This window comes from Zootoca vivipara, chromosome 2, assembly GCF_965207765.1.
Source record: "Zootoca vivipara chromosome 2, rZooViv2.hap1.1, whole genome shotgun sequence".
NCBI lineage: Eukaryota > Metazoa > Chordata > Lepidosauria > Squamata > Lacertidae > Zootoca > Zootoca vivipara.
In genome coordinates this window covers 50405032-50432274 of record NC_142584.1, presented here as the reverse complement: position 1 = coordinate 50432274, position 27243 = coordinate 50405032, and the positions used below count along the sequence as shown (strand labels likewise).

Sequence of the window (27243 nt, the reverse complement as noted above, 5' to 3'; positions counted from 1 at the left end):
AACACCAAATGCAGAAGTGCATTGGACATTGTAGCATAATCTGTGTTTGTTTTAATACAGAACAGTACTAGATCTGCAATGCTTTTTTTAAAAAAAAATCTTTATCTTCTAGATTCAGACCCGTACTCTAAAATGTGGTCTCCAAATAATAAAATTCATGTGATGTGGAGAAAATAAGAAGTGAACAATCTGCCCGTACCAGACAGCACCCACAGAGGGATGATTCTGACAATACAGCCTTCCCCTGTCTGCATGCTTGCACCCCAACAAAACCTTAAGAGGAACAAAAGGTCTGTGTATACTTCCCTTATTGCCACCTTGCCCTAACTCATTGCTGAATAACTTTTGACTGAAGTACATTTCCCCCCTTCTGAATTCTTAAAGGGCAGAAGTAACTGATGATAATGCATCTGAATAAAGGAGGAGGCACAGCACAATTAGAAGTTTATTTTGGTCTACTGTTGCTGTAATGAAAGTACAGTATGCCGGAATGTAATGGCCTTAGTGGTTGTTTCATTGATATTTAAAAGTTTTGCATTTATCATCATTTGTGCCAAGCCCTAGTAGCAGTAAAATAAGAAAGAGGAAGGCCAGCACCAACTCCATTAGTTGGTATGCAGAAAAGGGGGGGAGGGTGGCACATTCAATGACATCATGTCTATTCTGGCACAGAAAGTTCTGGATTCGTTCGTATGCAAGAGGAACTAAAGAGGAAACTGAAGCGCTTATCAGGAAACGGGCCTGACTAATTCAAGGGCTTTTGCATGCTTACCAAGATCTCCTGGACTATTACAATAAACACACTGTTCATCCTGCCAAAGCTCATTTCTGCTTCCCCACACCCAGCCATGTCTTCCTGCCAACCCTGTTTCAGACTGCATCATTAGCCACTGTTGGCCTGAGGGAAATTTTATCTGCAAGATACAGATGAGGGAAATCACATTCATGGAGTCACAACAAAAGCACCAAGAATCTAAGTGCATCTTGGGTTCTCTTTTGAAATTCTGGCACGGATCCCAGGCCTTCTCTGTTACCTCCTTTGAGCATCCCGTTAAATGAAGATGCCTCTCTGTTGCTACAGGAAACTTTATTGCTTGTACATTCTCACATAAATGTTACCCTACACACCAGATGTTTTCTACCAGAAGGATAAACAGCAAAGAATTATCTACCACCTTTAAGACTAAAAAGTTATTACAGGATACACTGCCATGGACTATTAAGAGAACAGACTCATTTGGCTACTCCTCTGCAAGTTTCTACAGGAAGAGGCATTAGTACTGTCTGACTGCAAAAGCAAGATCAGGAAGGCAGATGGCTTGATTTTAAAAAGATGCAAGCCACCATGAACTCCCATTTCCCCCCTGCCGTCCAAAAATCCTTGCACAAAACAACACTGACTTTATGAGGAAAAAAGGGTGCACATGGAATACTAATGCACAGGTTTCTTTTAGTTGAAATTTAATGTACACAGGTAAAATAGTAGCACAATTCAGCCCTTCATGTTTCACAAGCATAAATCACTGCCATGAATGGGACAAACTGCACTGATGCTCTTACTATGAATACAACCTATTTATCCTTGTAGTAATTCACAGGCAAACATTCACTCTATGTAGACTAACTGCATAGATTTGTAATGGAAGTCACGTTTGTAGATATGTGAAATGGTCCCAAGACTGATACTGAAACTTCTAGCACCACTGCCAGATTCCTTGATAAAACTGACCCTTTTCCTGGTCTTTAAAAATCTATATTGATCAATCCAGTCAAATGTTCCTGGTAGCCAGCACAAATGTGCAATTCCCTACCTGATTCTCATATTTTTGGGCCATCATATTTGACATTTGTAAAAACAATAGGGAAACATAAAATAAACAGGAGCCCAAGTTATAAGAACAGGTTTTTTTTCTGTTAAAAAAGATAGCATTCATCTAAATCTTAAGTCCCCTCCTCATTTTACTTTTGAAAGACTGGAGTAGATTCTTTCTACTCTACTTATTTCATACATATTCAAAGGTCTAAGGGGGAAAAACCCATCTTATACAATTTTGGGCAACAGATGCACACAGAGTACTGCTGGAGCAGCTCCATAGTTTGTTCATCTTGTCTCCTACATGATGTTTTCCTGGATCTTTTATAGGCATAGGTGCGACTTTCAGATGTATACTCATATTCAAAGTATTGGATATGTGGCCAATGAAGTATGTTAAATTAGCATAAACCATACATATATTAGCGCCGCTTCCTGACTTGGCAGGAGTATGAAAATGCAATTTTACACAGACACTCTATACAAGCAGTTATATAGAGAATGGTCTCACAGCAGACAATGGAATTCTACTATTGCAACTAAGCAGATTTGGCCTGATAAAATGACTGAATCAAGGAGTCCTATGTAAACTGTTCTTGGTGTGTGTAATAAAAGTATACTTCCTTGAAAACCATCACTTTGCCATTACTTTTCTTCCAATTTGCTTAACACTTCCATTCAATTCCTGGTCCTCTGCAACACTTCACAGGCCAAAAGATGTTCAGAAATACAGCAACTAGGTACATGTTTCGAGACTCAGGTCAGAAAAGGAACAGGTTAGTTTCAGCCAGGAAGATAATACTTTACATATTTACAGTCTACAAGGCACATGGGTTGAAAGAAGGGAAAAGTTTAAATGTAATTCCTGTTACTGAAAGAAACATTACAAAGGCCATGCACTGATAACAATGCAGCTCTCCCTTGTAAAAGAGTGCTGTTATGTCCCCTCTTTTTTACCAGGACAATCCAAGAATCACAATATCTGGGAATTGCAGGGGCAAGTGAATAGTGTTCTACATACTGTACAGAGTATGCATTATCCTGGTGGTGTGGTTACTGTTAGACTCCATGAACAACTTTCCACTGGGTTTGCCAATTGGGTATATATGGTATATTTTCCAATATACCATATTTTTATAAACAAAAATATACTGTGGAGCTAGGAGATGCTCAGTGGAAAAAAAGACTGGTCTAAAAATAAAAGCATGTAATTGATGCAGATGTAGTTGAGAAAGTCACTTTACCTTCAGGACTCCATTTCTCTTCCCAAAGTGAATATGAAAGCTTTCTACTAAATATAATGATGAGTAAAGGAAAAAAACCCAGTGAGATATTCCAGATTGGAATTTGCATGCTCTCCAAGATTCAGCTATTGTCTTTAGTATAGTCAATTTATCTGGCAAGACTTAAAAAAATAAACAAACATAGTATCATTGGTAATTTTGATCCCTAAGAGTCTATTTTTAGCAAAACACATACTATTTGTATAGTCTGCATCTTATCTGTCTCACATCTTTACTTCCTAACCTAAGCCCACTGAGCTTTTGCAATATTGGCCAGTTGGCAATATATTATCTACAACTTATTTTATTCAGTCTACCTCACCATCTTCCTAATTCAGGTGTCTAGGTAATCTCACTATACATATATAGCCATATTCAAGATGGCAACGCCCAGAGAACACAGTGAAAATAGCCACATATGCACAATACAGCTGCTGCTCATGAGCACCAGTATGAAAGACAAGACAGACATTCTGCCATTCCCATTTCATCAGACTGCTTTTCAACAATATGCAAGATGAATATCTGCGCAAGTTGTAGTGGATTTCTTAGTTTGTTTACAAGCTAAGTACAAACAAGCAACACAATTATTCTGCAAGATTTTTGGCTTATCCCTAAGGATCACACAGAAAGTGTTATGCCTGAGTTTAGGCAGAGCCCCACCCATAAAACCAGGCACACATTACTGCCTGTGGAAACATACTACTGTAGTACTGTACTGTTTTCACTCCAATATTCATTACTAGCAGTAAGATTTACTGCCAGCTATGATGACAAAGGGATTCAGTGCTCTTATACCTCAAGAGTTTATTTTCTTGATCTCAGATGTTCTTCTACAGCACTGCAATCCCCTGCTAGTCAACCTGTCAAATGAGGAGAAAACGATGGGCTGTGCACAGCCTGAACTGGCCACATGTGGCAATTAGTGTTGTGGGCAGATAAAATCTTGAATACCAGTATACCCTTTCCCTCTTGGAAATTACTTCTGGTTCCTGGGTGGTCACACCCTTTCAAATGCAGGGATGCACCTCCCTGAAGAAAGTGGGGGTGGGGTTCCCAAGCACTCCTACGAAAGCAATCCTTCAATGTGTCGTATCTTCAGGTGACCAACATCTCATATACTGAACAAGGAACATTCTAGCAATAGTGCACACCTTATAGTTCTATACTATGTGGTCTCCAGGTGGTATAGAATTGACAATTATTAACACTATCAGAGGACTGTTAGGTATACATCTTTAAGGGTGCATACCTAACTTTACCATTTATTTTCCAGCTACACCATCTTGAACTGCTTTTTAAAATGACATTAATTTGAGTGAGTGCTGCCGAGAATGTTTTAAAAACCCCTGAAAAGAATAGGATCACCCTCAAAGAATATATTTATTAATTATAACTACTTTTATTCTGACTTTAGATCCACAGCACTAAATGCCATATAATTTTTTAAGCTAGTTGCAGCCATAAAATAACCAAAGCAGAACTACGAAACAACACACAATAGTGAGCAGCTGGACCCTAGTGCAGCTGGACTTTCCACTATTTCAAAGAAAGCATAAGAAAGCATATGCTGTATACCAAGATAGGTGCGGCCCCACTGCACAGTCAAAACTGCTGCAGTCAGGTGCAGCAGCACAAAAGAAAACAATATCATGGGATTTAGCTAGCTAATGTAGGTCACACCTTCTAGACCTAAGAGAGAAGAAAATGCACCACTTTTACATGGCTGCTTTATAGTATTATACTGTGCATGTACACACCTAGCTGCTTTATCCGAAAGCAGGTAAAAATTGGCTTAAATATTAAATGACTTTGGCATTAAAGGCAAATAATTCAGTACTGCCAGAAATGTGAATGTCAAATAAGATGTTGGCTAAGTCTACTTCTTTTATATAATTAGTCCCAACTGTCTAGACTGTGATTCTCAGTGTTTTTCACCTTAAAAGAAAAATATCTGTTCCAAGGCAGGATCAAGAAAACGGCTGTTTCGGTGGGGGTGGGGTGGGGTGGGGTGTGTGTGTGTGTGTGTGTGTGTGTGTGTGACAAAAACAAACTGGCAGCTGTAGTTAACATAAACTCATCCCTTATTTAAGATCACAGGTAGGAAAATATGCCCCACAAATCACAAAATGAATTAATGAGCATCAATTTTATTCAAATGTTTTTAATCCATTAAATGGACAAACAAAGGAAAGCACTCAATAAAATCCCATCAGAAAAGGCAATCCTTTGGTGAATTTAGTTGCCCTCTAAACAGGTACAGTGGAAGACAAAATATCTGCTAAGCTTCTCCCCGCTCCAACCCAGTGTGTCTGTGCGAGTGGTGTGCATGCTTGGTTGTGCTGTTTCCTTTGTTTGCCTCAAAGATGGAGTAGCCACCCGTTCCCCCAATGCATACCCTATCCCACAAAAGATTTCATTAAAATGCATGGGAGACAAAGCACAGCTGCACTCCTTGCATCTGAAGCCAGCGACAATAAACCCCAGGCCTATTAAAGACCAAGGGGGTACCCCCTCTGCAAGCCGTTTCATTGCATCAACAATAAATCAGGGTGGAGTATGAAGCCACTGGAAATGCATCTGCAGGGCACACACTGATGCAAAGATGCAAAACACACTGCTATTTTTCGCAGTATTTCCCCCAACAAAAACTCTCCAACAGACAGTTTTTATTTTATGTTAACAAGCAAACCATTATTTAGAAAAAGAGAAAATTATATATTTCACATTCATTTGTAAAACAAAGCTTTCACATTTACAGATGAATCAATTCCTCTTTTTCCTGAGCCAGTCAAAGCACATGACGCACCCAAATATGCAGCAAACGAAACTATGCAGCAGGCAACTTAGGCATACCAGTGTTCCTGCTTTAAAAAAAAAGGAGTGGTGACAGAACAAAAAACAAAATCAAGGGTCTGTCCAAAGCATTTAAAAAGTGATCAAACATCCTGAACTGGACAAGGAGGGACATCTACTCCCAACATGCAGGGTTGAAAACAGAATGTCACTAAATCCTCATCATGCCCCACAGAAATGGACAACAGACATGAAGGGGGAGGTGGGGGGGGAGAAGAGAGATTTCATAGCAACATTTTGGGGCTTGAAGATACTGCAGTCTGATATTACTGCTTCACACTAGTACAGTCCTCCTAGACAGTAATTTAACAGCACGAGACAATGAAGCCCCCCCCCCCATGTCAACTGTATAGTTTATGCAAGTCCCAAGATTTACTTAATCAGGGCTGCCCCTGCATGCACCTCTTCATTTTTGCAAGCTGGCTGGCTTTTTAATATCCCTAGCAACTACCGGTATGAAATGAATCAGCACCAGCTTCTTTCAAAACTAGACTGACATGGGTAGTAGCTGGTAGGGATGAGTAAACTAATACAAAACAAATGTGAAGACAGAAGCATAAATGCAGCAAACATGAAGAGCAGAGGGTGGGGAGAGCGAAAGAAGATATGTTAAGCCACTCACTGTTATCCTGGGGATGTTCTTCTTGCCCTGATAACCAGACATGATGTTCGGCTGTTGTGACAGGGATAGAACCAGCTCCTATCCTCCAACCTAGGAGCAGTACCAGCTTGCAAAGAAGCTCAAGCTCAGGTGAAACAAATGGTGCTTCCTTCCTTTCCTCGTCTTCCTCTCTGCCTTGCCCCCTCCCACTTGTTTCACACAATAGTAAATCCTCTCCCTCCCTCCTCTTTTACCAATGACAGCTGGGACCCTGTAAGACAAGAATGGCTGATGAGGCGACTCCTCCCTTCTCCTTCTTCCCAGTCTCGCTTTCTCTGTGCATTGATTTTTCTCTCCTCGCCTTATTTGCCTCACCCACTCCGAGCTGCTGTCATGGCAGTAAGGCATGACAGCCGCTAGAGGGTAGCAGTGGAAAGACTAGCTACCAGATTTGCCAAGGGGCTGGGCACGGCCCATAAGCTCTTTCCCAGGGACGTTAGCTACTGCAGAAGAAGCAAGGAGCTACAAGCCAGCACTGACAATTCAAGGGAGCAGTCAGAAAAGCATATCAAACTTCTCAGAGACTAGCAAGCAGCTAAGATTTTAGGAATTAGTATCCACAGATACCCAGTCGGAAATGGTCAGAGATATTTCATCTCTTTGAGCAACAAATGACTTCTAGTTTGTTTCTTGTCTAAAACAGATGCTTTAAAAAATGTACATTAAGTGGAAAAGTAGTAGCCAAGTTGGCGTGTGGTAAAGCAGACTACAGTAAAAACTTTGCAAAGGAAAAGGCAGTTAAGCTAGTACTCATATTTACTGATTCTCAACAGTGTTTCCTTAAAATCCCTACACAGCTTTCTAAACTTTCCATTTTAGTGACACACTTTTTAGACAATGCATTATTTCGGGCCACAGTAATTTAGTTTTACTAGCAAACCAGAGCAAACCAGAGGATAAACTAACCCCCTTCTTGCCCTGGGAAGAGCATGAGGAGCATTCCCATGACACACCTACACACTGCAGCTGGCGCACTAATGTGTCGTGACACACAGTTTGGAAAGCTACTACCTTACCATAATTTTTCATATTATTGTGATTCTTCCACCATCCCCTGCAAAGTAATCTTCTTGTTCTCATGGTTTTAGACCAAGCTTGAAAATCTAACCCATTTCAACCCTATTTCACGGTAAAGTGCTCCCTAAAGAATTTAAAATCCACCCATTTTTAAAATCTTGCTGTTGTTAGGAAAATAGTGTGTGTAGGAAAGGGAGAAGTGCAACAGGGTTGCAATACCTAACTTTATTTTAGAACAACCCCCCCACCCAGTTTTTTTAGAATTCTCATCTCCCCCCCCCAAAAAAAATCAATATTTTTTGCGAAGGTTTTTATTTGAAATCCATTTCTTTCAGGGCTTGTGAAAAGTAATTGACATACATAAAGCTGGGGAGGGGGGGCACAAAACAAGCAAAATCAAAAAGGTTCTCATCATCAAGCCCTCTGGAATATAAACTTTCTTTGTTCTAAAAAGTTTTACAGTGTGGTTAGGGGGTCTAAGATTGTTGATGTGGTTTGTGGATATTGTGCTTCATACCTTAGGTGACATAATCTCATCCATTTGGAGAACATATGTACAAAATATCTGCTCTGCAAGCTGAAGGGAGGGCAGGGGAAATATTGTATAGTCAGCCACTAGAGCTTGTGGAAGAAGCAAACTATCCTAAGGCACATTCTAGAATTCCCACTAAGCACCCAGGGTTTTAACCACAAACCCCTTGGATGAGTCCAGGACTGTGGGTGCTCAGACCACAGACCCGCTTTAGGGTCCACCACCTACCAAGTCATCTGACAGACTATACCAGTAGGGATGGCTCGCACTTACCCTTACAAATGCTTATTTTCAGTGGAGGCAAAAACATTTACCAGTTGGGCTGACTGGAAATTCAGTAATTCCACAGTAGCTACCCTGTTTCCCCTATTTTAAGACGCAGTCGTAAAATAAGCCATAGCAGGATTTTAAAGCATTCAACGAATATAAGCCATACCCCCAAAATAAGACATAGTGATAGGCGCAGCAGCAATGCCGGCCGCGGCAGGAGGAGGAAAAAATAAGACATCCCCTTAAAATAAGCCATAGTGTGTTTTTTTTGAGGGGAAAAAATATAAGACAGTGTCTTCTTTTCAAAGAAACACGGTAGCAAATGACTGAATGACTCTGACTTGTGTAACATAACAGCTCTTGTTGCTCAGTGTGTTCATTTTGATAAATATGCAATGAAGAACTTTTCCCTCCAGGGACTTTCACATTTCAATAATTCACACCACCCTCAGAATTCATGCAGAGAAGTTAGAGAATAAAGTGGACCCAAACATTGGCTTTATTTTGTATGAGTCTTTATGCATATTGATTAACCTGCATCCTTCTGCTACATTAACCTTTCCCACTTTCTACTCTTGTTCCACTCTCAGATCCCCTCTTTTGCATGCATCTCACCTGGCATGCCATGGAAAAGCCAATACTGGTTTGAAGATTAAAAGTGAGCCAAGGGCATCCATCAAAATGCTCAGTGGAGCAGCTTATGCTTAGAGACTGGGAATTAGAAGGAATCCCCTTCCTCCTCTCTTGGAGCTGGAGCAGGTGGTGGGTTTGTCAAACACAGCAAGATCACAGCAAATAATTGTTGTTAAATATAAAGCCAAAGAGACAGCGAGTAATCTGAACTACCTATGGCTAGAGTTTCTTTTCAGAAATAGCACAAAGTTAATTTTATCGCATGTGCAGCATATTATTTCATAGAATCATAGAGTTGGAAGAGACCACAAGGGCCATCCAGTCCAACCCCCTGCCAAGCAGGAAACACCATCAAAGCATTGACATATGGCTGTCAAGCCTCCGCTTAAAGACCTCCAAAGAAGGAGACTCCACCACACTTCTTGGCAGCAAATCCCACTGTCGAACAGCTCTTACTGTCAGGAAGTTCTTCCTAATGTTTAGGTGGAAGCTTCTTTCTTGTAGTTTGAATCCATTGCTCCATGTCCGCTTCTCTGTAGCAGCGGAAAACAACCTTTCACCCTCCTCTATTTGACATCCTTTTACGTATATATTTGAACATGGCTATCATATCACCCCTTAACTTTCTCTTCTCCAGGCTAAATATTCCCAGCTTCCTAAGCTGTTCCTCATAAGGCATTGTTTCCAAGCCTTTGACCATTTTGGTTGCCCTCTTCTGGACATGTTCCAGCTTGTCAGTATACTTCTTGAACTGTGGTGCCCAGAACTGGACACAGTACTCCAGGTGAGGTCTGACCAGAGCAGAATACAGTGGTACTATTACTTCCCTTGATCTAGACGCTATACTCCTATTGATGCAGCCCAGAATTGCATTGGCTTTTAATTAAAATTGAGTATTTCTGCAATGCACATATACTAGTGGTTCCATTAAATCCCCTTAATAAAAATATTTGGATTTCCTAATCTACAGGATCTCCACAGAAATACATGGAACTTCTGTAACAAATAATCATTTGCTGCATCTTAGCCCCGAGAAGAAATGAGATTTTAAAAATCAATAGACAAATGTAGTAAGAAAAAATACAGCATTCAAATTTATAACTTTCCTAGCTCTCATACCCCAGAGACATGTCCCTGTCTTCCAAAAAGCTCATGGGTTTGGTCAATGGAAAGGCCTGTTCCTATTGGTCATAGCATTCATAAAGCCTTGGGGTAAGGATGGTTGCGTCATCTACATCCATTCTGTAGCTGGGGCAAAGGGCAGGCTACCCTGAAGAGATTACAGTATACACACACTGGAATTTCAAACACTAGGCTGGATGCTAGTGACAACATCTACGGGGTGTGTGTGTGTGCGCAACCCAAACATTTAGTTTCTATACCTTAGGTTAGGTAAAGGTAAAGGGACCCCTGACTATTAGGTCCAGTCGTGACCGACTCTGGGGTTGCGCGCTCATCTCACATTATTGGCCGAGGGAGCCGGCGTATAGCTTCCAGGTCATGTGGCCAGCATGACAAAGTCACTTCTGGCAAACCAGAGCAGCACATGGAAACGCCGTTTACCTTCCCGCTGTAGCGGTTCCTATTTATCTACTTGCATTTTGACGTGCTTTCGAACTGCTAGGTTGGCAGGAGCTGGGACCAAGCAACGGGAGCTCACCCCGTCACAGGGATTCGAACCGCTGACCTTCTGATCAGCAAGCCCTAGGCTCAGTGGTTTAACCACAGCGCCACCTGGGTCCCTATACCTTAGGTTACAGGGACTCAAAACCTGCTGTCAGATTTGTGGCACTGAGACAGCCATGTACACAGGTAACATGATACCCTAAAACAAACTTTTATAATCACTTCTTTGAATAATTTGTATCAAATTTATATTAAACAATATAAAATTTATAGCAAAAGGCGGAACTTCCAATGAAAGGGGCAGGACGTATGGTGGAAAGGGGAAAGGCACCTGTCACTTTTTGTGTGATATTAGATCCAGAAAGTCATTTTATGTATTGCTATAAAAATTCTCTTGCAAAATCCATATACATACCTGTAGCAAGAGCTGCAAAAGACTCTGTTCTTCTATTGTATCCAGTCCATTTCCCTCCTCTCCTCATACCCCAAACGCCATAGCCACTGAGCACGCTCAATCCTTTGGGGGATGTTTTTGAAGTTCCCCTTAAGAGTTTGTCATAGAAATTACTTGTACTTCTACAACAGACATCCCCAAACATCGGCCCTCCAGATGTTTTGGACTACAATTCCCATCTTCCCCGACCACTGGTCCTCTTAGCTAGGGATCATGGGAGTTGTAGGCCAAAACATCTGGAGGGCCGCAGTTTGGGGATGCCTGTTCTACAATCTCTGGGTTCCCCTAAGCCTGATACTGTCCACTCGTGAATGGCCGTTAGGTTACAAAAGCAGTGGCACTCTCAACACAGCAATGGTATGTGGGAAAACGGGCCTGGAGCCTTTCTTGAATCATTTGCAAGTATGGTTTCCACCCTCTTCAAAGAGGTAAAGGGTGGTGCTGTGATCTAAACCACTGAGCCCAGGGCTTGCCTATCAGAAGGTTGGTTCGAATCCCCGTAACGGGGTGAGCTCCCGTTGATCGGTCCCAGCTCCTGCCAACCTAGCAGTTCGAAAGCACGTCAAAGTGCAAGTAGATAAATAGGTACCGCTCTGGTGGGAAAGTAAACGGCATTTCGCCATTCTGGTTTCGCCAGAAGCGACTTAGTCATGCTGGCCACATGACCTGGGAAAACTGTCAGCACACAAACGTTGGCTCTCTCGGCCAGTAAAGTGCAACCCCAGAGTCATTTGCAACTGGACATAACTGTCAGGGGTCCTTTACCTTTACCAAAGAGGTAAACTGTCTCTGGAGAGCAGCAGCACAGAGGTAGTGAATCAGCATTGGTGCAGGTGGATGATAGTCAGCCTGGTCAGATGGAAACAAGCACTCTTTTTATTTTATTTTATTTGTTTAAATTATTTGTATACTTCCCTTCATCCAATAGATTCCAGGGTGGTGAACAACATACATAATTCAAAAACAAGGGATGGTCCTTCAAATATTGCTGGACTACAACACACAACATTTCATAAGCTGTATCCAAAGTTAGGCAGATATAAGTCTGCTTGTATAACAGGATTTTCCGGCCCACTACAGCTCCCTGAAAAACCTCTCCTGAGGTTAGAGGACCCTCAGGAAAGAGCTAATGTGTAGTATGGGGAACTGTAGTGGGAGGGGGGGAAATCAGCAGAAGCAACTTCTATTTGTGTATCTTTTAAATAAAACTTCATGATCGGGATTCGCTTAACAAACCCCATCAGCAGAAGCCCCATGCAAGCACTTACACAATGGGAGTTTCCCCTTGCCTCCCTGCGCCCCCTACCCTGAAATTGGCTGCTGGTGTTGGGAGAATATCCAGAAAGGGAGGGGCAGAATTGCTCCATTCGTTTGTAATAGTACAACACTGAATTCTACCCAGTATGTATTACTGGATGATGGGTGGTATGGTTTAAATACAGATCCCTTAATAAAAAAAAAACCCCAACCACACCACCCATCCCTCTTGGGCCTCTGAAACATTCATTGATTTGCCTCTGCCACTACAAGATGAATGCTGCCACATAATGAATCTTTGCCAGCTGACAAAAGTTTGACATGTATTTATAACTTTCTGCACTATTTAACTACATATTGCAACACCCAGTATTCCCAATGAAGTTCAATTCCCCCCCTCTAGCAATACAACTAAAAGCTTCTTTGAAGAAAGTGATGATTTCATTGCATTTTAGAAACAATATATTAATTTATTTATTTTGTATATTTATATCCTGCCTGCTTATTTAACTTATATGCAGAATTCATCATGCGAAAGGCTGGACTGGATGAATCCCAGAAGAAATATCAATAACCTCAGATATGCTGATGGCACAACCTTGATGGCAGAAAGTGAGGAGGAATTAAAGAACCTTTTAATGAGGGTGAAAGAGGAGAGCACAAAATATGCTCTGAAGCTCAACATCATAAAAACCAAGATCATGGCCACTGGTCCCGTCACCTCCTGGCAAAAAGAAGGGGAAGAAATGGAGGCAGTGAGAGATTTTACCTTCTTGGGTTCCATGATCACTGCAGATGGTAACAGCCAAAATTAAGACACCTGCTTCTTGGGGAAAAAGCAATGACAAACCTAGACAGCATCTTAAAAAGCAGAGACATCACCTTGCTGACAAAGGTCCGTATAGTAAAGCTATGGTTTCCCCAGTAGTGATGTATGGATGTGAGAGCTGGACCATAAAAAAGGCTGATCGCCGAAGAATTGATGCTTTTGAATTATGGTGCTAGAGGAGACTCTTGAGAGTCCAATGGACTGCAAGAAGATCAAACCTATCCATTCTGAAGGAAATCAGCCCTGAGTGCTCACTGGAAGGACAGATCCTGAAGCTGAGGCTCCAATACTTTGGCCACCTCATAAGAAGAGAAGACTCCCTGGAAAAGACCCTGATGCTGGGAAAGATTGAGGGCACAAGGAGAAGGGGACGACAGAGGACAAGATGGTTGGACAGTGAATTATCGAAGCTACCAACATGAGCTTGACCAAACTGCGGGAGGCAGTGGAAGACAGGAGAGCCTGGGGTGCTCTGGTCCACGGGGTCACGAAGAGTCGGACACGACTAAACGACAACAAATATCCTGCTGTTGTTCCAAGGAGCTTATGGCAGTGTACAGGGTTCTTCTGCTTCATTTAATCCTCGTAACAACCCTGTGAGAAGTAGATTAGGCCAACACTTGTCCAAGGTCATCCAATGAGTTTCATGGCTGAGTGGGGATTCGAACCCTTATCTTCCAGGTCCTAGTCTGACACTAACCATTACATCACTCTACACCATGCAGTCTACATGTATGTCCTGGGAGGTGAGGGGAGGTTCTGCTTTCTTTGTTGCCAAGTCACATTTTCTATTCTTTTAAACATTCATTTTTTAAAAAGCTTTTACTTCTCAGATTCACTGCACAAGACATCAACTTCCATGCCAAGTCTAGGCTAGAAGTTGTTCCACTTGATGGTTTTCCCTACATTCATCCTGTATGGGATGTGCTGCCAGCATTCCTTTCTGGGCCTGTTTCATATCTCTTTTTTACCCTTGTAAAGACTCTCTCTTTTCTTCTTTCTTTCTTTTTTAAAGAAAAGTGCTTAGGTCTTGCTGCTTCTGCCAAAAATCACACTGGAAACAGTATGCATACTCTGCATCAGCCTTACACCATTGATGACTTCCTGATGTGCATGATATGATATAAGCCTCACCCAATTTCTGCAGCAGTGGGCCAAATTAGATATGTTTGAGATCCATGATTGGTTCTCCCAACCTTTTCATTTTTTTAAAGCAACAACTCTCTCTTCCTCCCTCTGAATTAATCAAGACCTTGGTACTGTGGGGATGGGAAGGTAGAACCCTTCCCTACTGCACTGTTTTCTGGCGTAAATGCCTTCACCCAAGCAGCTATTATGGGGCAGCTAGCAGCTAGGGAGCGCTTATAATGGGAAATCTATGCAGGGAAAGGGTTGACGTTATCCGCCCCCCCATCCCCCTACAATGCACTGTTGTCCAAATTTTACAATGGGTCTCAAAGACCTTGTCTTAATATAGCCCAAAGACTCTGGGGTGCTAATACTGGCTTGGGCAGAGCTACAAAATGACTACAAAATCCTACGAAAGATTTGGAGGGGATCCCAAATGTTGGGTTTTGTAGTTAATGAAGCTCTTGATCAGTAATTATATTCAGGCAAATGCTTTGTTGTCCTTTGGAAACATTAAGATAGGTTCTTTTTCAAACAAAAGAAGGCTTTTAAAGGTGACACTTTGCTTGTAACAGTGTTGTGTGCCTTGAAGAAGTACAGTTCAAAGCCTAGTTTGTGGGGGCAATACATCTGCAATGATAAGCAGGGTTTGGAATGAACTAGTTCAGTTCAATGAAGTTCAATGAACTAGTTCAAACATCTCTGCAGTATACCTGAAAGCTGTGTTACTTTTCTAGAAAAAGAGGTGCTCACAATGAATGCCTCCTGAGAGGTGCTGGAACTGAGTTCGGGGGGGGGGGGAGAGCCCTGTCTGGAAGTAGTTTCCATCATTGCTGGGTAATCTAAAGGTGAACTAAATTCATTTTGAACAACTTCTAGTTCATGTTCATGCCCTCCCACCACCACCTCCAAAAGAAGGCCTAAACAAAAAGTAAGTAAATTCAACAGCTATAAAGAAGGATAAAACAAACCATGTAGGCAATGTTCTTAGACTGAGGCAGGTATGGAGGTGTTGCTGTTGCTACAGAGCAGTAGGCAGGTAGCTGAATCCTTCATGTGGGCTGTTGCCAGAGATGTGGAATTTCCAGAAAAGTCTGAACTGAAGCAATTGGCACTGGAATATTTTCAGTTTGCAATGCAACATTTTCTGATATCCTTGAGAGTGATCTAATTTAGCATGTTCATTTTACCTATATTTAGTATATGAAGCTATAAACTTTGAAATGGCCAAGCTTCCCTAATACTTGCTAGTGGAAGTCATTCATTGTTGCTAATGAAGCTATGAAACTGGCTGTTGAGAGTGCCACAAGGAAAAACTGTGAAAGCCAGAAGGAGAAAATAGCTTATTACAGCTTTTGCCAAATCACCCTCTTCTTTCTGGAAGAACAGAAAGCACCACATCCTGAATCTGCTAGTTAGAGCCAAAGAGCGATCCTGAATAGGACAGGGCATCTGAGGATTTTGTAAATTGAGCCTAGAAAAGAGGAGAAAGGTCACTACAAGATATTTCTCTTTCCACCACCAATGCAATTATCACCTGGTCAATACAGCGAACAGTATCCAGCTTCCCCACTGCAATAATTTAGTTGCTGACAAGAATGAAGAATAAAGGCAAGTTTGTAAAAACCAAAGCACCTGTTTCACTCCCCCCCCCCTAGTTACACACAATACCGAGAATGTTAAGAGGGAGGTGAGATTTCTGCTCAGAACTTCCTCCTCCAAACTTGTCAGTACAAAAGGATCATAGCAATTTCCCATTTGAGAGGTGGGAAAGTCACGGATGGAACCACACATTGCCTTAGCCAGGCTCCAGTTGGACACGTATGAAACAATGCCATTTTCCTGCTTCCTTAACTTGCTTTCTGGAAAGCATATCGGACATTTGTTTTTGTTTCTGACAATTTCTTTTCTTCATTCACCCATAGCAAATGTTCTCTGTTTTAATTCACACTTATACAGAAAGACTTCTGAAGACAAATTCACATGATTTATTTTCCCCACTGTAACCATGTATATGGTGTGCTTGTCAAAGTCTCAAGGAACTCCCACAATCACAGCTGCAATTTGAGATGCACTGAGACACACAGTGAGGCTGTACAACATGCAGCACTTCCCAGATGCTTTGGTTGATTGAATTGATGCATTTGTAGTTTTGAAGGATCATTTCATGCAAGGTGTCTGCCATATACAGGCAGCTTCAAATTTCATCAGTATGGCAGCTGTTGCATGTGGTGAGTTCTATACAGTGGTTGCTGTGTGATTTCCTCAAAGCCACCTGTTTACTTGAGGACCATTTGTACTGAAATGGTGCATACCAGTGATGGAGTAAGAAGTAGGTTGGCTGGGGCTGCTGGGAGTTGTAGTCCAAATCATCTGGAGGGCACCAGATTGGGGAAGACCAGGCTTCCCCAAACTTTGGCCCTCCAGATGTTTTGGACTACAATTCCCATCATCCCTGACCACTGGTCCTGTTAGCTAGGGATCATGGGAGTTGTAGGCTAAAACATCTGGAGGGCCGCAGTTTGGGGATGCCTGGGGAAGACTATGAGAACACTAGAAATTGGATGACACAAAACAAGCAGCCAAACAAATATCACAAAGGGGTGTTTTTGCCAACTTAAATGAAATACTAATGCATAAAACCTAACACATAAAGAAACTGTAAAAATTTCAGCACAGGTTCAGCACGGATATATTATTTAACAATATATTTATTTGTTTTTGAATAATCAGAATATTGAAGGGCACCACCAAGAAAAATGCTGTATAATTCCCCAAATAGAAAGTTGTCTTAAAGAGGCATCTACTTCTGAAACATGGAAGAGGAGAAAATATCCCAGGTACTGATCACCCAGGCTTTTAAGCATTTAATGTTGCCTCTAAATATTTAAATATTAGTATTCATCAATGTTTTCACTAGCCATAGTTATATATAAAGTGTGAAACTGATGTTAAAAGCAAATTTTTATACAATACTGTGTATATAGGGCTAGCTATGACTAACAGATACTCCAGTCGGTCCAATCTATATATTAGATGGGGATCTGTCCCATCATACATTGTCTATGGGACACATTTCACTAAATTAAATAGATGATGATGATGTTCATGTCTCTTATTTTTAGCAACACTTGTACTTTCATAGGTGTTTGGCCTTATGTACATATACAGAGTGCTTATATTTTAGTCCACATCAATGCAACATACCCTTGCAAGAAAGAGAGACCACCGATGCTGTAATATCAGAGTCCATTCTCCAAGAATAAAGCTCATTATGGACATAGCCAGCTAACAGCATGATAGGCAGAATATAAAAGGCCTCCTCATTAGTGTATCAATACTTTATATCATCTAATTAAGTGTCATTGTCCACCAGTGTTTAGGTCTATCTGGTGAGCTCAGACTCCTGGACACAATAACACTCTGATGGTTAACGGAGACAAGATACTGGGCTTAAAAACGTATTTTTATAGCTTGTGATACTGTGCTGTATCTTCCCAATAAACCCTCCAGCAAACACAGAGTGGCATGACACTTGCCTCTCTTTGGGAGTAACAGCAAACTGTCAAGAAAGTTCCAGCTATCTGTTCAGTTCCATTACACGTATGCAAACTTTAACCTTCAAATCTTAAATGTGACTGTGTTAGCAAGGGGTGTTTGGGACAACTGTTGCTTGAATATTTTTTATTGTCTTGATTTTGAAGCTTTTTGAATGTTCTGTAGACTTATATTTAGGTTGTCTTTTTCGGTTTTCTTTTTGTCCTGTAATCAGGGTACAGCATGTGATTTTAAAAGAGATTAAAATCCAGTAACTAAGGAGGATTTAAATTAAAAAATTGTCCAGTAGCACCTTAGAGACCAACTGAGTTTGTTATAGGTACAGTCATACAGTACCTCAGGTTGCAAACGCTGCGGGTTGCGCATTTTCGGGTTGCGCTCCACGCTGAACCCGGAAGTACCGGAATGGGTTACTTCTGGGTTTCGGCACTCGTGCATGCGCAGAAGCGCAAAATGACATCATGCACAGAAGCGCCGAATCGCATCACACGGGTTGCGAACATGCCTCCCCCACGGATCATGTTCACAACCCGAGGTATGACTGTATAAGCTTCCGTGTGCATGCACACTTCTTCAGGAGGATTTGTTGTTGTTTTTAAAATAAATTCCTGACAAAATCTCTATTGGAAAAAGAAACACAACCAGAAATGATCAATGCTCACTTAGCAAAAAAAAATCACTATCAGGAAAGGTCCTCTGAATACATCTGTTTTTCCAATTATGATCTCATAAGCACCTCTCCCTGAATTTGGGGAACTTGAAATGGACAGTAACTGGGTTTCCTTGAAAGCACATTGCTGATTTCAGTCCAGCTGCTTTTCATTCAAAGCTGCACTATATATTTCTGTTCTGCCTTGCACATTTTCCTGTACAATTTTAACTAAACACACACAATGGGAATAGACAGATGTTAGAATCTCCTGCACATATTACACCTACTCCTCAGCCTGTAATTTATATAGTCAAACACCCCAGCAACACAAAGTTTTCCAAAGCACTGGACTTCTTAAAAAATCATGCTTTAACTTAAATGGTTTTTCCCCTTGTGACAAAAGAACATTTTACTCTTCCTCCGCTCCTCCTTAATTTAAACCAACATGTTTCCAATGAATTTAATTAAAAGAATATGGATTCTTAATCATTTCCAACTCAGATGCTGTGACTGTTCTTTATGAAAGTCAATTCTGAGTCTACTAGGATAGTAATTCAAGTATAAAAAGCATCTAACACAACTAGGCCTAGATTTAGATTCAAATTTACTTCAATGTGGGATAGCACAGCTCATTTTTCGTTACTAGGCATGCCTGCTAAGGAACTGGGTAGCTGAGTCAGTTATATGCCGTTTAGGAGGTAGGTGTGGCATTACTTCTTCCATGAAAGAAACAGTTGAGGAAAGAGGCCTCATCATCTGGGTTACTGCTACAGAAAGGAGGGATATGGCGCTTGGTGGCAAAGTAAGATCTTTCTGATTAGCAATACTGACTTTATTTCGCTTTTACTGCTACTACTACAGTCATACCTCGGGTTGCGAACGTGATCCGTGCAATTCGGCGCTTCTGCGCATGACGTCAAATTGTGTTTCTGCGCGCGCGTGAACGCCGAAACCCAGAAGTAACCCATTCCGGTACTTCTGGGTTTGGTGCAGAGCGCAACCCGAAAAAGCGTAACCTGCAGCATTCGCAACCCGAGGTATGACTGTATTCTGATAGCAATGTATGTAGTTCTTCCACTAGGTGACCACAATTACTGCAAATATTTGTATTTGTAAATTTCCCATTATCTTGCTGAACATAAACTCAGTACAATGCAAAGCACCATCAGTAAATCACGTAAGGCCCAGAGCTGGAGCAGCACACTGCAATTCTGAACCTCCCAAAGCCTAGATTTTAGTCCACTCCTTTACAGTACAAGACATATAAAGGCAATCATTTCCAACCTGATACAAATAAGTAGCTTCCAATTGTTTGTCAAATAAGTACAAATTTAGTGAAGATTGGATACAATAATTCTCCAAAGGTTTGGGATATTTGGTTCAGAGCTCATGCCTGATTTAGATTGCAAGCATCCTGATACTATGCAAGTATTCTTCATAATCAACACATATGCAACAGTTCTAGAAGCTGTATATCATATACAGTATAAAGGTAAAGGGACCCCTGACCATTAGGTCCAGTCGTGACCGACTCTGGGGTTGCAGCGCTCATCTCGCGTTATTGGCCGAGGGAGCCGCCGTACAGCTTCCAGTTCATGTGGCCAGCATGACAAAGCCACTTCTGGCGAACCAGAGCAGCACATGGAAACGCCGTTTACCTTCCCGCTGTGGCGGTACCTATTTATCTACTTGCACTTTGATGTGCTTTCGAACTGCTAGGTTGGCAGGAGCTGGGACCGAGCAATGGGAGCTCACCCCATCACGGGGATTCGAACCGCCGACCTTCTGATTGGCAAGCCCTAGGCTCTGTGTTTTAACCCACAGCGCCACCCGTGTCCCTCATATCATATATAATTACCAATAATAATATTCATCCTGAGAAGTGGCAATCACTTGTTAACATTAAATACTTTATAGTACAAACAACATATACAAACCAACATGATAGCTAATAATACTTTCTTTTCAATTCCTCTTTTACATAAAGAATATTGCAGGTACCACACCTGTGAACTCAAAATATCACATCAAACAATACATTACTGGAGGTGTCCAACCACTGTTTCCTTTATTTAGAAAAGCAACGTCATTCGAATTGACTTCAAACTGCTCTACATGTGTGTCTTTGGTACCTGTAGTGTTAGTTTCTCTAAAAAAGCTGAATTCCAAACCAGACTTTTCCAACACTCTAATGATTCAGAAGAATTCACCATGCCTTTGCCACTGTTAACAATCTTGCAGACATTAGTTTCTTTCTTAAGTTTCTTAAAATAAGTTTTCATTGTTCCCATCAAAACCAAACCATGGATCATTACATGTTGGCTGAAAAGTTTTTTGTTGACAGTTCATCAACAGCCAACTAAAAAAAGAAAGAAACCCACTACATCACATTTCCAAGTCATTCAGACAATGACATGAAAATAACACAATCATAACAATTCTTCTAATCACATCTGATGAGCTTCCCAATTCATCCTTAAATCTATCATTTTCTCACAGAGATGCTAAAAGACAGGAGATCTATTGAAAATAATGAGCAGTACTAGAGAAATCTGGCTTGCCTTCCTAAATTCCATCCCAAGTCCACAGCTGAAGCATAATCACAGGTAAGTATGTGAACAGCTACGTGAAAATATAGGAAGTTTCTTAAAGCAATTACATAACAAAATATGTGCACTTAAGCTGGCAGTCCGAAAGGAAATTACACCACAGGAGTAACAAAAAAAACCAATCCAAAACAGATAAAAATAATGGCACCCTCATGTCTATTGTTCTTCAAGGCAAAATATATCTGCCAGTGGCCAAACAACAGAGCACTTCCACAAGTGAGCAGTTTGGACTTTATGTCTGTCTGTCTGTCTGTCTGTCTGTCTGTCTGTCTGTCTGTCTGTCTGTCTGTCTGTCTGTCTATCTATCTATCTATCTATCTATCTATCTATCTATCTATCTATCACTAAACTTCTAAACTAGGTGCTATTGAAACTGACAATTACTGTTTTGCACTCATGCTTTGGGGCCATTATTATAAATCTTCTAAACTGTATCTTCTAAACAATACATTGAGCACAAAATTATTTGGGCACATTTCCAGTTTGCAAAGGCATGTGCCTGTTTTTTTGTTATTTCTTTAGAATATAAATATGAAAAAATGGCATCCAATGAAGTGCTAAGCATATACACCCTATCAAGGGTCCTTAATTATGGAATACTAATTCGTCCAAGATTTCTCCCCTGTTAGGTCAGCCAGGCCTCCACATTTGGCCAACAAAATATTTTTGACTAAGCCACACTCACCAGCATGCAAGGGGCATGCAAGGGAAAGAGGGAAAATGCAATGCAGCTGTGCAAAGAGCTGGATCAGCTTCACCACTGCTCTTATACCTTATATTTGGCTGGAAAATGGTAGGCCAACAATACCTGCAAGAAACTATGAGACAAAGGGAAAGAGAAGAGGAAAACTGACTCCCATAGGAGTATACGGAGAACCACTACCACTTCTTCCAGCTACGTATTGTTGAGCAGGACACAGCTGAGAGAAAAGAGGAAAGCTGATTCCAACTAAGTTGGAATCAATTTGGCCACCTTTGCATGAAAGCCAAACCATGACTTTGTGCAAATGCACAAATATGCTGGCTGCCAGGAAGATCACAGTTGCTCTGCTTCTCTTTTAGCAAGCTCGTTCACACTATCCCAGTAAGCTTACTATGATGTGAGAACAGGGTCTTTGTCTTCGTTCCCAGTTACACCTGGTCTGCAGCATGTCAAGGAGATCAGTGTCACAGCAAACTGTACCACAGACTGCAAGCATTTGTCTTCCTCCATTCCCACCTACACTAGTCCCAGAATAGTAACACCCTGAGCCATTACTGGGAGAAACAAGGGGTGATTGGAAGGCCTGCCTGCTAGCCGCAGATGCTGCTGCAGCTAAAAACAGCCACAGAGGTATGGCATGGGCCTGGACAACTAGCTTCAAGAAATGAAATTAGGAGCAAGAAGGACTTGACTTTCTTTCTCCGTTCTCTCGACCCCATCAAACCGGACAGCCACTTAGCTAGGCATTTAATAGTAGTCATCACTGTAATGTAGCACTTAATAATAATAATAATAATAATAATAATAATAATAATAAAAAATTTTTATTTATACCCCACCCTCCCCAGTCAAAGCCGGGCTCAGGGCGGCTCACACCAATAAAATTACAATAAAACATAAAAAGCAACTGATTAAAATACAGATTAAAATACAGTATTAAAATTTAAAATTAAAATGCAGCCTGATTTTAAGTAGTCCATAAATCCAAGCCATGAGGGAGGAAAACACTAAGGGTCAGACTAAGTCCAACCCAAAGGCCAGGAGGAACAGCTCTGTCTTGCAGGCCCTGCGGAAAGATGACAAATCCCGCAGGGCCCTGGTCTCCTGTGAAAGAGCGTTCCACCAAGTTGGGGCCAATACTGAAAATGCCCTGGCCCTAATAGAGGACAATCTAGCCACCTTATGGCTCGGGATCTCCAGAATATTGTTGTTTGTAGACCTTAAGGTCCTCCACGGGGCATACCAGGAGAGGCGGTCCCGTAGGTACGATGGTCCCAAAGCCGCATAGGGCTTTAAAGGTCAAAACCAGCACCTTAAACCTGATCCTGTACTCCACCGGGAGCCAGTGCAGCTGGTAAAGCACTGGATGAATGTGATCCCGCAGCAGGGACCCCGTAAGGAGCCACAGCGCGGCATTCTGCACCCGCTGGTGTTTCTGGGTCAGTTTCGAGGGCAGCCCCGGGTAGAGCGAGTTACAATAATCAAGCCTGGAGGTGACCGTCGCATGGATCACTGTGGCCAGATCAGGGCGAGAGAGGTAAGGGACCAACTGCTTGATACGGCGGAGTTGGAAAAATGCCACCTTTGCTGTGGCTGCAACCTGCACCTCCATGGAAAGGGAGGCGTCGAAGGTTACACCCAAACTCTTGACAGAAGGCGCTGGCACTAATTGAGCCCCTGCAAGAGATGGGAGTTGTCCCCCCAACCCCATGTCGTCTACTTACTGAGATGTTTCTTCATTTATTGGATGGAGCATTTCCATCCAAACACCAATCAGTCTCCTCTGCATTTGTAGGTCAAAGTACACACTGCACAATGTCATACATAAATATTTAGTACAGGTAAATTGTGATCAAATTGTTTTACAATCAGTTTTGAATATGGAATGAAACTTTCCCTTCAGAATAATCAATTTAAGAGCTAGTCTTTTCTTCTTCTCTTCACAGGCATACTTGGGCTTCCACACAAGAGCTATGCACCGATTTCTCTGAAGAAGTATAAGTTTCTAATTAGCATAAGTTAGCCAGACACATTCCCACCCCCCCATAAAATAAGAAACCTAAAGCATTTTAAATGGGCCTTGAAACTGCTTGATAATATAGCTGCATCTGTATTCATGCAAATTACAGTAATTTCAATTCATATTTCTATATAGTACTACAACTTACTTATAGTAGGAACACTTTATATTTTTAATTTAACTGGCCTCTTTTAGGTCAGACATAAATAATAGATGTACTAATTTCACACATTCTGATTTTTATATAGACAATTGTAACCATGACACAATGCTGCAATAGATACCAACAAATGAATGATTATTCAGTAAACTCTTATTTTGATGGAAGATTTACTTAGCGTCCACTGGCTTCCACTGAAGAGTAGGAGCATTTTCCCTCATAAACCAGATCATCTCTGTGCCTAATCCTGCAACAAAGTTGTAATTTGCAATTGCAGTAAAGCCTGTGTTGTGTAGTACAATACTGTATTACAGCCAGCTGTCAAGGAAAAGCCCACTTCACAGAATTACCTAGGAAAAGAGAAAATGTCTTGACCACATGCTGAAGAGACAAAGACTTCTTGTCCAATTCTTGGATAAAGGAAAACATAATAGAATGGCTTTTTTCTGTAAAATAAAAAAAAATTCCTTCAGTAGCACCTTAAAGACCAACTAAGTTTTTATTTTGGTATGAGCTTTCGTGTGCATGCACACTTCTTCTTCAGCTTTTTTCTGATTAAGGTAGATGAAGTAGATGTAATTAACAGAATAATCATTCTGCCTTATGCTTCCCAAAGCTCACAACACAGCGTTTTGCCATATATTTTATCTCTGCTTATTGTGCAATATGTCTACTCATAAATAAGCCCCACTTTAACATTCTAGAACAGATCTAATTTATATCAGTACTGGACATAGGAATTCTCCAAGAATGTAAGAAAACCATCTAGTCTAGCATCCTTTCTTACAGTGGCTAGTTAAGAGATGTAGGGGAAGTCCACATGCAAGACCTGAGTAACAAAGGTGTTCTCCCCAGTTGTGATACTCAGCAACTGGTATTCAAATGCATTTTACCTCAAACAGTGGAGGTAGAATGTAGCAAAAAAGAAATTGCTGTGTCGCATAGTTATTCAAATGCCATACGGGTGATGTGCCACCATGGGAATAAGGCTTTCAGTTGAAGCTCCTGAGTTTCCTTGACAAGCAGCCCCATATACAGGATATATGTATGTTAATGGTGGCAACAGCAGATCCCTCCCACCTTTTAACCTTTTTACCAACCAGTCTTCTCCCTCCATAGCTCAGGTGTTCCTTGGGTGTTTTGAGGATTTCTTGTGCTTATTTATTTAAGAACTTTGTCCCTTACAAGTTGTTACAGTACACTAATAGCACCTTCTGCAGCCAACCAGCAACAGCGAGCAGAGAAGAACAGACAGATGAACTTTAAGAAGGCTAGCAGCAACTTTTTTAAAAAGTGAGCACCCTGCGTGTCAAAGAGAACTGAAGAAATGATAAATACATTTTCAAAACATTACTGATGGCAGCATAACTTATATAAAAATCATTGGAGGCAGTGGGAAATAACCAGAAATAGTGGGAAATGTTATGTACTGAATTCTTAAACAGACAGATGTATGCCTGGCAAGTATGTTTACTGTTTGTGGGTGTTTTGTGGGTGTTTTGTGGGTGTTGTATGTATGTGTGGCAAGTGTCCTTAAAAAAATTAATTTTGAAAAATATTTGCAAATATAACAACAAAAGACAAGAAAACAAATAATAAAATAGTAGATGTGAATTGGTATTTATTTACATGTTAGACCACTTAATAGGATTAGATGGAATTTTTTTTTGCCATTTTCAGTTTTGCGGTTACATACCACTTGACCCAGCACCATAATTGCTGGGTCAAGTGGTATGTAACCGCAAAACTGAAAATGGCAAAAAAAAATAAAAAATTATGGTGCTGGAGGAGACTCTTGAGAGTCCCATGGACTGCAAGAAGATCAAACCTATCCATTCTTAAGGAAATCAGCCCTGAGTGCTTCCTGGAAGGACAGATCGTGAAGCTGAGGCTCCAATACTTTGGCCACCTCATGAGAAGAGAAGAATCCTTGGAAAAGACCCTGATGTTGGGAAAGATTGAGGGCACTAGGAGAAGGGGACGTCAGAGGACAAGATGGTTGGACAGTGTTCTCGAAGCTACGAACATGAGTTTGACCAAACTGCGGGAGGCAGTGCAAGACAGGAGTGCCTGGCGTGCTATGGTCCCCTGGGGTCACGAAGAGTCGGACACGACTAAACGACTAAACAACAACCACCACTTGACCCACTAGTGCTGAATAGCAATACCTTCAACTACAGCACATTTTAGTCTATTTTTGGACCATCAGCTTTGAAAGCCTCAGCATCTCCTGGAGGAAATGGATGTTTGAAGATTAAACCCTTATTACTTGTTTATAGAAATGTTGTAAAATTGATGTTCAGGATCTTGGAGACAAATAGAACAGAGAGTTAGATGTTTTCCAATCGACGGAAAGTTGCTATAGCATCAATATACGGTGTTTGTTTAGATTTAAAATTGAGATTGATTCAATGAAAAATGGATGCTTGGAGTATATGGAACTCCAGATCACCTTTATAAGGAAGGGGTTGATTAGTTCAGAAAGATGTTGGCAACATATCGCTGAAAACCCTATTTGAGGCATACAATGTGGGCATGTCCTGTGGTCTTTTATTTTATTTTATTTTTATCAGAAATTACTACTCATATCAACTTTGAGGTAGTTACAAGTCTTTCATGTGGTGATAGTAGTATTTCTTCCATTGGCAAATTTGGCTATAGTCCTGTACCTGTTTTATTGATTTTTTTTCTGCTGTTTTTAATGTTTTGAACATGGTTTACTATACTTGTGGTGTTGAATTTTCTTTCTCTAAGCTACCTTGGGCATTATTTTAAAGGAAAGGTGGGATATAGGCTTCCCAAATAAATGAGTGTTGTATATTCTAACATCATTCCTGGTGGGGCAATAGAGCCTCCAGGATGCTCAAGGGCTGAGGTTCAGCCTATGCACTAATGTAGATTGTAATGCACAAAGGAACAAAGATATTATGTTAACACATGACTGGCCCTTGCATACTAGTTTTATTAACTTAATAGCAGCTGCAGGAATCCCCAATCCTATTTGGGACCAAAGGCGGGCGAGGCGGCTTCAACAATTTGTCCTCAACACAGCCCAGTGACTGCCAATGTTCTAGGAGGAAATAACAACTGCAACTCTTCCCCCACTCAATCCAGATTGGAACAGTGGTGAGGACAAATGGTTAAAGTTCCCTGCATGTTCCAGCCCCAGCCAGGATCACCAC

At 41.2% G+C, this 27243-nt stretch overlaps 1 protein-coding gene across 4 annotated transcripts in view; it reads right to left on the bottom strand.

The window, feature by feature from the left end:
• DPYSL3 (dihydropyrimidinase like 3) overlaps positions 1-27243 on the bottom strand; it is a 57686-nt gene that overhangs the window by 26720 nt on the left and 3723 nt on the right. The window contains exon 1 of one of the 4 annotated variants that reach the window (XM_035105321.3): positions 6575-6954. The exons of 2 other annotated variants lie outside the window; for them this stretch is intronic. In XM_035105321.3, coding sequence (XP_034961212.1) covers positions 6575-6616 — 42 coding nt within the window. In that variant the 5' untranslated portion in view covers positions 6617-6954. Of the gene's footprint in view, positions 1-6574; positions 6955-27243 lie in introns of those variants that run through there. One more of the 4 variants, XM_088661849.1, reaches the window with a different exon arrangement.